The 12,843-nt window shown below is 31.8% G+C and overlaps 1 protein-coding gene across 1 annotated transcript; it reads right to left on the bottom strand.

Annotated features, from left to right (window-relative positions):
- Positions 1-3,138: 3,138 nt before the first annotated feature.
- On the bottom strand, positions 3,139-3,879 carry LOC121205974 (ATP synthase subunit a, chloroplastic-like). The gene has a single exon (XM_041076123.1). It carries the CDS (start codon positions 3,811-3,813, stop codon positions 3,139-3,141), a length of 675 nt encoding a protein of 224 aa, XP_040932057.1. The 5' UTR covers positions 3,814-3,879.
- Positions 3,880-12,843: the final 8,964 nt, after the last annotated feature.

Here is a 12,843-nt window from a genome sequence, read left to right as displayed (position 1 = left end):
GGAGAAGCAGTACCATTTTATATAAATACATTTTCATGGGTTTTTTTATTTGTTTACTTATTACTAAATTATTTATGGGATAAGATCTTGAAGTGTTTCTATCATTTACAAAACTGACTTTTCTTCATTTTGGTAAGCAAAAAAGGACCTTCATCTTTTGTCTTGTACATTAAGGCCATAGAGTTGTTCATCTCTCTCGAACAAACATAAAATCTTAGGGATTCTAAGACAACATGCACTAAGCTAAGTAATAGTTAGCTATTGAGTTAACTCCCAATAATTTTAATGATAATATTGGCTTCTTCGTTTTTCCATAGCTACTTTTCAATTTTAGAAGTTAGACATTTTTCAAGGGTAAAAATTAGATATTTAAAGAGTTTTTTTTATTACAATCGACTTGTCCTTGAGTTAAATCATAATTTAATATTTTTCTTATCAAAATAGTTTCTTTTTAAATTTGTCATAATTCATTTATCTAAATTCGCCATTCATTTGACATTAAAATATTAAAAATATTTTATTAATAGGTATTTTGGAATTAATATAAATATGAAGAATTTTTTAATTAAGAAATAGTTATTCGGATTAAGTCGAACTGATCTATTTGACAACTAAAGTACTTTAATTCACATCTAGTAAATCATAAGTAGTGTGGTAGTAGACTTAATTGTAAGGCTTTTGATCGACCCTCTATTCCGCACATGTAAACGCATGAATTTTAACCATGTAGTAACCAAATCTCATAGTATACTGTTTATCTTTCCCTTATCATTTACTTTTGCACTCTAAAAGGTAGGATATATGAAAAAATAACTGGTTTAATATATAAATGGGCTCATGACCATGGTAATTTTTTTTCAAATTATTCTTTAATTTTTCTTGAATTACATTAACCTCTAAAGGTAGCATTTATTATATAAATTGGTTCTTATGATTAACACAATTAATTTTTTAACAGTTGAGTAACATGACTAAACACGATGCTGACTAACACCATTAATTTTTTAACAGTTGCGTGACATGACTAAACACGATGATGACACATGAACAAACAGAGAAGCAACATGTTTCTTCCTATTTAATTATTCTAATATATATATATTCAAAAAATGTAAACAAGTTTTAAAATATATGTAATATATGCAAGTTATAAAAGTTGAAAATTGAATATATATATATATATAATTAAAAAAAACAGTTCAAAGTTACAAAAAATAATATTAAAATATAGTTAAAATTTTAGAAAATTAAAAAAAAATTGAGAAAATATTTAACGATTCAAAAAATTGACTGATCAATATTTTTGTAATTTATTTTTTAAAATTTTATAAAATTTTAGCAATATGTTCTCTTTTTATTGAATATTTAAAATATTTTTTGAATTTTTAACTAATCGTTTCGTTTTATGTTTTGAATTATTAGATTAATTTTTTGAATTTTTATAATATATATTTTTTATAATTTTTAGAATAATTATAGAGAAAGACACTTGTCGTTTCCTTGTTTGTCCATGTGTCACATCCTAATTTCGCCAGATCACTCAAATATTTAGAAGCTAACGGTGTTAACCATGTGGATCAATGTGATAAAAAAATCTAAAATCCAATTTGAGAAAGTTATCAAGTTTCGTTAATTGTCGTTAACTGGATACATTTACAATATGCAAACGCTGAGAATTAAATTTATTATCATGCCAAATTTAAGAGTGTCATATTATCTTTTTGTCACCCAATCAACAGTAATTAATAAAATTTAAAAAAATCAAATAATTGAATAATTATTTTGTAAGTTTTCATGATTTAGTGACTAAACAAATCTTATTAATAATTAAGTTACTAGTTTACCCTAAATAAAAATATGCATTGATGATATGTTTGTATATCTATACATACACGTAGGTGTATATATTATGTGTACTGCTTACATTACGATGAGAGTAGGGAGGGTCCAATTATTTAAATTAGGCCCGATTCATTGGGATGAAGTGGCCTATATATATGTGTGCCATGATTGGCCCAATTAAGACCAAAGAATCAAAAACAAGCTTTGCATCAACGAGTTCAGTTTCACCCCTCGGATTAATGCAATCTTTCCATTGAAAACTAAAATTAAAGACAAATTTAAGATTACCCAAATCAAGAAATCATCGCCAGATTTACTTTGTTTTATGAAATCAACTCTAAGGACTAAAACTTTTATGATAATTTAGATGTTTTGCAAAACTTTAATTCAATTCAATTTTTTGTTTCTAATATTCCCACTACATAGGACTTTATTCAGTCGGTTATGCACTATATTTGTCCTTATAAAATATCCAAAAATTAATAGGTTATCTATATTTTAAAAATTATTGTTATTACTGTCTAAATTTTACTGGTTAACAGTTTTTTAAATTTTTTCTTTGATGAAATATTTTGATTTTTACTCTTATAAGATTTATTGTAATCTAAATAAATAAAAGCAATTTAGATTTTTCAAATAAAGAAATAATTATGTTAACAAAAGAAAAAGAAAAAAAGTTATGTTACCAATAAAAATAAATAAATAATTGAGTAATATTTAACATTTTAAAAATACATGGTTAATTTTGATAATTTTAATATAAAAATATTAAGTAATTATATTTAAATTTTAATTACATAAGATTTGTTCAAAATCTTAGAAAGCTTTTAAACTAAAAAAGTTACATGCATGTTTTCTTTTTAATGTATACATGCCACCTTTTTTGTTAACTCTAAACTTTCTTTGATAAGTGCGATTTAGAATTTTCAAAAAAGAAAAAATTAAATAAGGAATATTATTTGGTAAATTAATACATAAGTAGGGTTAGGAATTGACAAGTGTCTTATAAAAGTATATTGTGAGTGTACTAAATATTTATCCTTTAAATAATGAACTTTTAAGTATATATGATTAATTTAATAGTTTTATTATAAAATTAATTCAATTTTGCCTAAAAAAATAAATTATATAATTTAATAAAGTTAATTTATTTAAAGTATGAAAATATAGGTGTCTCCCATTATTTAAGTAATTACCTTTAATTCACAATCAATAAGAATTGCCATCCTCACTAAATCACTAAAAATACACTCAAAGCAATCAAAAGCACTTAAAGTGTTTAAGGTTCAAAAATATTCACTTAACAATCGAACAAGAAATGTCATTACTATAGGCTGGTATAGGGACGACTGAAGGTACTAAAGAAACAAGAACAACAACTACTAATTCATCAGCTAATATATTCCCGAAAAGTCGAAAACTAAGTGATAAGGGTTTTGTGAAATCCTTTAAAATGTTAATAGGTAAAAGAATTGGAGTGGGTTGAATGTATTTACTGAAATACCCCAATCCTTTTTTTGAAAGACCCGCATAGAAATATGCTACTGACGTGAGTAAAGCTAAAGCAACAGTAGTATTTATATCATTCGTGGGTGCGGCTAACTCTCCATGAGGTAATTGTATGATTTTCCAAGGTAACAGAGCACCCGACCAGTTAGAAACAAAAATAAATAGAAACATAGTTCCAATAAAGGGAACCCATGGACCATATCCTTCTCCAATCTGAGTTTTGCTTACGTCTCGAATGAATTCAAGAACATATTCGAAGAAATTTTGACCGGCGGTTGGAATGGTTTGTGGATTCCGAACAGCGATAACGGCGGAACCTAATAAGATAGCAATTACAACCCAAGAGGTAATAAGTACTTGGGCATGGACTTGGAAACCTGCTATTTGCCAATAGAAATGTTGGCCTACTTCCACACCAGAGATATCGTATAACCCGTTTAGTGCGTTTGATATACCATTCATATTGCCCTCTGACAGAAATAGAACTTTACTTAAAAAAAAGGAATTATTTTGATTCAATCTTCTCTTGTTGACCTTGCTTGAAAATCAAATCTCCACCACTATAAAATGATATGACATATTAATCAAAAGACCTTTAAGAGGTTGTAATAGAGCTTAGGTTAAGGGTGTGGAAAAAAGCTAGAAAAGTTTGTTATAATCAAGATCGAGTTGATAAATTACTAAACTAGAAAAAAAAACAAATGTTGAATTAAAAGAAAGTGCATCAATCAATATTATTCAAGAATAAAAAAAATTTCAATAAAATATTAAATTAACTGTTCGAGCTCAATCAACAAAGAATTAAGCAATATTTTTTTCGATTTTTTTAAAGTAGAACAATAAGAATTGATTTAGCAATTCAAACAAAAGAACATAGTTAGACAACTAACCAAATCAAATCTCAACAAAAAGGGGTCAATAAAACTAGAAAGAGTCACAACGAAAAAAATGGGTTATGAGTTAACATTGACGGGTTAATCAAGAAAATGTGTGTTAGGCTCAACATGGTTCACTAAAGATTAAATCAATAGGCAGATTTTTTATAAGTTAAATGCATTAAAACCTAAGTGCCTTTATCATCTTAGTATATCAAATTAAATGTATGGTCTAGACATGCATAATCGAAGCAAGTTCTAGAATAACAGATCAAGTTGATAGACTCATAACCAATAATAAAATGAGCATGAAAAATGTATTCTCTATAGGCTCAAAATCTCACAAAAAATCATAGTTTTGATGTCACACTTGCAAATTTAAAACTTCAAGATAATACCCCAATTCAGGGAAACAACCTAAAATTTTTAATTTCTGAAAAATACTTATCATGCTTGACTCTCTCATGTCTTAAAGTTTAAATCAACCAATGCACAAATATCTACAAATTATTCCAAAACAACATCAATAAAAATCCCAAATTGAAAAAAATTCACTCTAATCAAAGTATGAGAAAATTACTTAAACACAAAAAATAATTCAGGGATTTTCTAATAATAATATAAATAACCTCCCCACACTTAAGATGCATATTGTCCTCAATGTACAAACAAATAAAAGCATAGAATAAGTAGAATATCATAAGAGAGGGAGAAAACTGAATTTGCCCTAAATATGGATGAAATCACCAGAATAGTGAAAACCAAAATTGTAGGCAAATCTAAATGTAGTGGACGGTTCGAAGCAAACTAATAAGAAAATAAACACAAATAAGGAAGAAGATTAAGAGGTTACAAACTCAATTAGAAACAACCATAAAGATAAAAATAGAATTTGAGAGAAAAGTAAACTAAAGAAGTCAAAGAAATAAAAATAAAACAACTAAAAAGAAGAAGAAAAATAAAATAAAATAAAATAAATAAGATTAATGATCTTCATCGTGAAATTCATCGGGATCGTGAGGCACCGGCATTGTGGAAGAAATGTGGAGAAGCTGAAAGATCTACTGCAAGGTCATATCAATACTGTTGAACTGCTCAAAACAGTGCTGCTCAAAATGAGTTGTAACACTCCTAACCCATAACCGTCGCCGGAATAGGTTAAGAGGCATTACCTAACTTATAACTCAAATCATAACCACCATACAACAAATATCATTTCGTTACTAATAAAGTCATTCATTCACATTCAATATTCACATGAAATCAAGTATACAAAGCTGAAACATGCATTCGGGATCAAATTGATAACATATGAAAGTTTCCAAACTTATAAGAAATTTTCCAATTTTAAAAGGTCACACGCCCTTGTGATCAGGTCGTGTGCCTCACACGACCTAGACACACCCATGTGTCAAATCCATGGCAAAACAGAGCATGCATACTGACCTTTCCCCATGGCCAACAGACACGCCCGTGTGCTATAACCGTGTGACACTTAGCTAGCTACCGACTTAAGCCCACAGCCATAAAGCATGCCCATGTTCCCTAACCGTATGGTACAATGCAGGCTTGTTTTAAGCCAACTTGCCACCCCTTTTTGGGTCAATCCTACAAGCAATTTAAACAAGCATAATTCTACCTCCAATTCAGCCAATCCTTATGCTATGGCATTTATCATTTATAACTTAACAATATCAACCATTTCTCTACTCATTAACCTTACCAATTCATACTAAACACAAGGTATATTCATACCCAAAACATTTTCTTCTAGTCATCATCCAAAACCAAACTAAATCTACCAAAACTTACCAACATTTACCATTTCTTTTGTCCAACTAAAACATACCACAATAGCATATTAACATCACATACCATAAGCCATTCTCAACTTTGAATTCAAACACAAACTAGCCAAATCACATGGCTAAATATATATATATACATCACAAAACATACTTCCTTAACTACTAGCCTATACATGCCATACTTCAAAATATACAATTTCAAAAGTACCAAAATGAGGTTCAATAGTGTGGCGATGATCCTTGACAATCCCCGAGCTTGTAGCAGCTTTGAAATCTATAAAACAATGCAAACACACACCAAGTAAGCTTTCAAAAGCTTAGTAAGCTCATACCAAAATATTAACAATATGAAATATGAAACATCATCACATAAATACTTATAACATCTCAACTAATCCATCAAATTCAGGCCAACACAAACTATATGTTTATACATATTCAATAAACTTTTAAACATTTTACCACTTACCTCATAGGTAACAAACTTACCAGAATAATTTCATATTTATTCGTTTCCAATGTCACCTTTTGTTCGAGAACTTTAAAACTTTCCAAAGATCATAATCGCCTTAAATATCCGCACACTTAGTGCTTAGAGATTAGCCGAAGCTAGAACGATCTCGCACACTTAGTGCCATCTCAATTGACCGAGAATAAATCGGTATCGCACACTTAGTGCCTTCTATAGCCGAAGTTATGCCAACTGGCACACTTAGTGCCATTTGTAGCCGAAGTTATATTAAACCGCACACTTAGTACCAATCATAGTTGAATATCATTATACTCAAAACGTAATCAAATATCTATACAATTTATGCATTACCCTTGCAATAAACATATCTTTAATAACATTTATTATGTACGAACTTACCTCGTACTCGAATCTGTCGACTTGAACGTTTATTCAACAATCTTCGTCTTCCCTCGGTCTAAATCCAAATTCCTTTTTTCTTGATCTATATGTATTCAAAATTAACCCTTTTTATTCACCAAATCATTCAAAACAATCCATATACACACGATTAGGGCATTTTGCAAATTAGCCCTAACATTTTTACATTTTGACAGTTTAGTCCCTAATTCACCAAATCACCAAATACACTAAATTTGAATATACTCATGCTTGGCCGAATTCTCCTAGCTCTCATACAAATCCATACATTTCATTTATTTAACATTTTAGTCCCTCAAAATAACATTTTTACAATTTAGCCCAAATTACTCAATTTCACAAAAAATTCAAAGACAATACATGTAAACCCAACATCAAGCTTTCATATTTCAACATATAACATCACCAAGCTCATGAATTCATACATGGTACATTTCCAAATCATCAACAATCTAATGAATTTAAGCATGGGCTAGCTAGAACACTTAACAACGATCACAAAGACGTAGAAATTATCAAAGATCGAGTCAAAACCATACCTTAATTTAGTTTGGAAGTAGCCGAATATCAAAACAAAAGAACCCTAGCCTTTCTTTCTTTTGTTTTGGAAAAATGGGATGAAAAATAATATGAAAAATATAAATTTCCAAATTTAACCTTACTAAATCACTTAAAATCAACTTAATGGATGGTCATAAATGTCCATTATACAAGGAAATGTCTTAATAACCATATAAGGACCTCTCAAATATAAAGCCAAGTTAACTAAGCACTTTTAATATCTAGCACATAGCTTTTACCTTTTATGCGATTAGGTCCTTTTTACAAATTAAACACACAAACAATTAAATTTCCACTCGAGACTTTCACATATATCAATTCAATTATAATAGGCACAAAAAATAATATATAAATTTTTCTAACTCGGATATGTGGTCCCGAAACCACTATTCTGATGAGGGTCAAAACTTGACTGTTACAATTCTCCCCCTTAGGGATTTTGGTCCCCGAAAATCTTAGCGTTAAACAGATTTGGATATTGCTGTTTCATATCATCTTCAGGCTCCCACGTGGCCTCTTCAATACCGTGCCAATGCCACATCACTTTAACTAACGAAATCTTCTTATTACGTAACTCTTTAACCTCTCGAGCTAAGATTCGGATCGGCTTTTCTTCGTAGGTATATCAGACCGAATTTCAATCTCAGATGAAGGAATTACATGCGAAAGATCAGATCTGTACCGTTGAAGCATCTATACATGAAACACATTATGTATCTTTTCTATCTCAAATGGTAGCCTCAATCTATAAGTAACCGGCCCAACTCGCTTGATGATTTCATACGGCCCGATGAACCTCGAACTCAACTTGCATTTTTTACCAAACCGATTCACTTTCTTCCACGGAGACACATTCAGAAACACTTTGTCGCCAATCTCAAACTCAAGGTCTTTTCTTTTCAAATCTGCATATGATTTCTGACGATCATAAGCTACTTTCAAACTATCTCGGATCACTTTCACTTTCTATTCGGTTTCTTTTATCAAATCAACCCTGTGAATCTTATTTTCGCTAAGCTCTATCCAATACAAAGGTGTACGAAATTTACGACCATATAAAGCTTCGTATGGTGCCATTTTGACGCTCAACTGAAAACTATTATTATAAGCGAATTCAATCAAAGGTAAATACTGTTCCCACGTACCTTCAAACTCAAGAATGCAACATCTCAACATATCCTCGAGTATCTAAATAATCCGTTCAAATTGACCATCTGTTTGCGGATGATAAGTAGTGCTAAAATGCAATTTAGTACCCAGAGCATCTTGCAATTCCTTCCAAAATCTTGATGTGAATCTCGGATCTCTGTCTGACACTATAGACAATGGCACACCATGCAATCTCACTATATCAGAAATGTATAACTCAGCTAATTTATCAAGCGAATAATCAAATTGAACCAGAATAAAATGAGATGATTTCGTCAATCGATCAACTATAACCCAAATTGCATATTTCTTTCTTGGAGATAGAGGTCAACTTGACACAAAGTCCATGGTTACTCGATCCCATTTCCACTCCGAAATCATAATCGGTTGTAATAATCCAGATGGCACCTGATGTTTAGCTTTGACTTGCTGACAGATCAAACATTTAGAAACAAAATTAGAGATATCTCTTTTCATTTTGGACCACCAATAATGTTGTTTCAAGTCATTATACATTTTCGTACTACCCAGATGTACAGATAACCGACTACTGTGAGCTTCACTCAAAATCATCTGAATCAAATTTGAATTTCTTAGAGTACAAATTCGATCTCAGAATCTTAAGCCATTATCTTTATCAACTCTGAATTCAAAATTAGCCTCTACATCACATTAAGACCGTTTTTACAAAATCTCATTATCAATCTTCTAAGCTTCGATAATCTGTTGTAAGAATAAGGTCTTGCTTTTAATTCAGCTAAAACTGAACCATCATCATACAGAACTAAATGAGCATTCATTGCATGCAAAGCAAACAATGTTTTCCAACTTAAGGCATCAGCGACAACATTTGCTTTTCCTGGATGATAATCAATCACAAGTTCGTAGTCTTTGAACAGTTCTAACCATCTTCTTTGTCATAGATTCAAATCTTTTGAGTCATCAAATACTTCAAACTCTTATGATCTGAATAAATGTGACATTTTTCACCAAACAAATAATGACGCCAAATCTTTAGAGCAAACATAATCCTAGCCAACTCTAGATCATGTGTTGAATAGTTCTTTTCATGAAGCTTCCTCACGAGCTCGGATAGCATACGCTCTAGCAGGTGCACGAGCCTCAGATCTAACAGTTGTGTTTTTTGTTCCTCTTTGACTACCACTTACATTTCCCAAATTTCTGGGAGGTCATTACCACTCTGTCTCGGAATCTGAACATTATCTTTTTTAGCTAAATCTGGACAATATTTAATAAAATGATTTCTTGAACCACAACTATAACAAGCTCGGTTATTACTTTTTTCCCAGCATTCGCCAAAGTGTAATCTTCCATATTGATCACATTCAGGCCTTTCATTCCTTGTATTATCAACACTAGCAACAGACGTGGCTAAAGATTTGTAATTCAATTGTGATCTAGCACGATCTCTATCCAAATGCCCCGCACTAGCCTTTGAATGACTGCTATCATCTCTAAATGTTTTGGATCCAGATTGAAATGATTTACCCAATGATCTCTTTCGTAGCTCTCTAGCTTCAAAATAAACCTTTCTTTTTTCTTTCCCCAAGATATTCTACTTTACATGCTCGTTCAACAAGCACCAACAAATTCTTTGATTTCTAGAATACCAACTAGCAGACGAATATTCTCATTCAAACCGTCTTCAAATCTCTTGCACATTATTGCTTCTGATGATACACATTCACGGGCATATTGACTCAACCTTAGAAATTTCCACTCATATTCTGTGACAAACATACAGCCTTGTTTAAGCTCAAGAAACTCTTTGCGTTTCTGATCAATGAATCTTTGGCTGATATATTTCTTTCGAAATTCAGCTTGGAAGAAATCCCACGTAACTCATTCACTCGGAACTACATATGTTAAAGTTTTCCACAAATGACATGCCGTGTCTTTCAACAATGAAACGACACATTTTATATATTCTTCTGGACTTAAAGATAACTCATCAAACACTCTTATTGTATTCTCTAACCAGAACTCAGCTTTTTCTGCATCATCATTTGTTGTAGCTCAGAATTCTTCAGCTCTATATTTTCTAATCTTGTCAACTGGTGGTCCACTCAACTGTATTGGATTTACTCATGGAATAACAGGAGTTTGAGGAGGATCAACCGGGGGTGGAGGTTGTTCTACAGCCAGATTGGTTCTAATGTATTAGGTGAACCAATCATTATTCAATTGATAGAAGGCTTGCTTAGCCTCACCATCAAGGCTACTTGTAGCCGGTCGAGAATCAGCTTGCACCGTCCCTTATGCGCGAGCAGGCGCATTACTTTCTACATCATCAGCTACAGCTCTATCGGGATCCATTTGCTATATAAACGCACATTTCAATGTCAAGATTCATCACACTATCGCAGTTTCAGACATATGGCATGTATAGCGAGACTCACATAGGCTATGGTAGTCCTAGAACAGACTAAACCATAGCTCTGATACTAATCAAATGTAACACCCCTAACCTATAACAGTCGCCAAAATAGGTTAAGAGGCATTACCTAACTTATAGCTCAAATCAGAACCACCATACAACAAATATCATTTCATTACTAATAAAGTCATTCATTCACATTCAATATTCACATAAAATCAAGTATACAAAGCTGAAACATGCATTTGAGATCAAATTGATAACATATGAAAGTTTCCAAACTTATAAGAAATTTCCAATTTTAAAAGGTCACATACCCGTGTGATCAGGTCGTATGCCTCACACGGCCTGACATAACCACGTATCAAAGCCATGGCAAAACAGAGCATGCATGCTGACATTTCTCCATGGCCAACAGACACTCCCGTGTGCTACAACCGTGTGATACTTAGCTAGCTACTAACTTAAGCCTAAGGCCATAAAGCACGCCTGTCTTCCCTAACCCTGTGGTACAATGCAGGCTTGGTTTAAGCCAACTTGCCACCCCTTTTTAGGTCAATCCTACAAGCAAATTAAACAAGCATAATTCTACCTCTAATTCAGCCAATCTTTATGCTATGGCATTTATCATTTATAACTTAACAATATCAACCATTTCTGTACTCATTAACCTTACCAATTCATAATAAACACAAGGTATATTCATACACAAAACATTTCCTTCTATTCATCATCCAAAACCAAACTAAATCTACCAAAACTTACCAACATTTACCATTTCTTTTATCTAACTAAAACATACCACAATAGCATATTAACTTCACATACCATAAGCCATTCTCAACTTTGAATTCAAACACAAACTAGCCAAACCACATGGCTAAATATATATATACATCACAAAACATACTTCCTTAACTACTAGCCTATACATGCCATACTTCAAAATATACAATTTCAAGAGTACCAAAATGAGGTTCGATAGTGTGGCGATGATCCTTGACAATCCCCGAGCTTGTAGCAGCCTTGAAATCTATAAAACAATGCAAACACACACCAAGTAAGCTTTCAAAAGCTTAGTAAGCTCGTACCAAAATATTAACAATATGAAATATGAAACATCATCACAAAAATACTTATAACATCTCAACTAATCCATCAAATTTAGGCCAACACCAACTATATGTTTATACATATTCAATAAACTTTTAAACATTTTACCACTTACCTCATAGGTAACAAACTTACCAGAATAATTTCATATTTATTCGTTTTCAATCTCACCTTTTGTTCGAGCACTTTAAAACTTTCCAAAGCTCATAATCGCTTTGAATATCCGCACACTTAGTGCTTAGAGATTAGCCGAAGCTAGAACGATCCCGCACACTTAGTGCCATCTCAATTGATCGAGAATAAATCGGTATCGCACACTTAGTGCCTTCTATAGCCGAAGCTATGCCAACTGGCACACTTAGTGCCATTTGTAGCCGAAGTTATATTAAACCGCACACTTAGTGCCAATCATAGTCGAATATCATTATACTCAAAACGTAATCAAATATCTATACAATTTATGCATTACCCTCGCAATAAACATATCTTTAATAACATTTATTATGTACGAACTTACCTCGTACTCGAAGTTGTCGACTTGAATGTTTATTCAACAATCTTCGTCTTCCCTCGGTCTAAATCCGAATTCCTTTTTTCTTGATCTATATGTATTCAAAATTAACCCTTTTTATTCACCAAATCATTCAAAACAATCCATATACACACAATTAGGGCATTTTGCAAATTAGCCCTCAC

The sequence above is a fragment of the Gossypium hirsutum genome, chromosome A09 (genome assembly GCF_007990345.1).
Source record: "Gossypium hirsutum isolate 1008001.06 chromosome A09, Gossypium_hirsutum_v2.1, whole genome shotgun sequence".
In the NCBI taxonomy this organism is placed as follows: Eukaryota; Viridiplantae; Streptophyta; class Magnoliopsida; order Malvales; family Malvaceae; genus Gossypium; species Gossypium hirsutum.
This window is presented reverse-complemented; position numbering and strand designations above follow the sequence as displayed.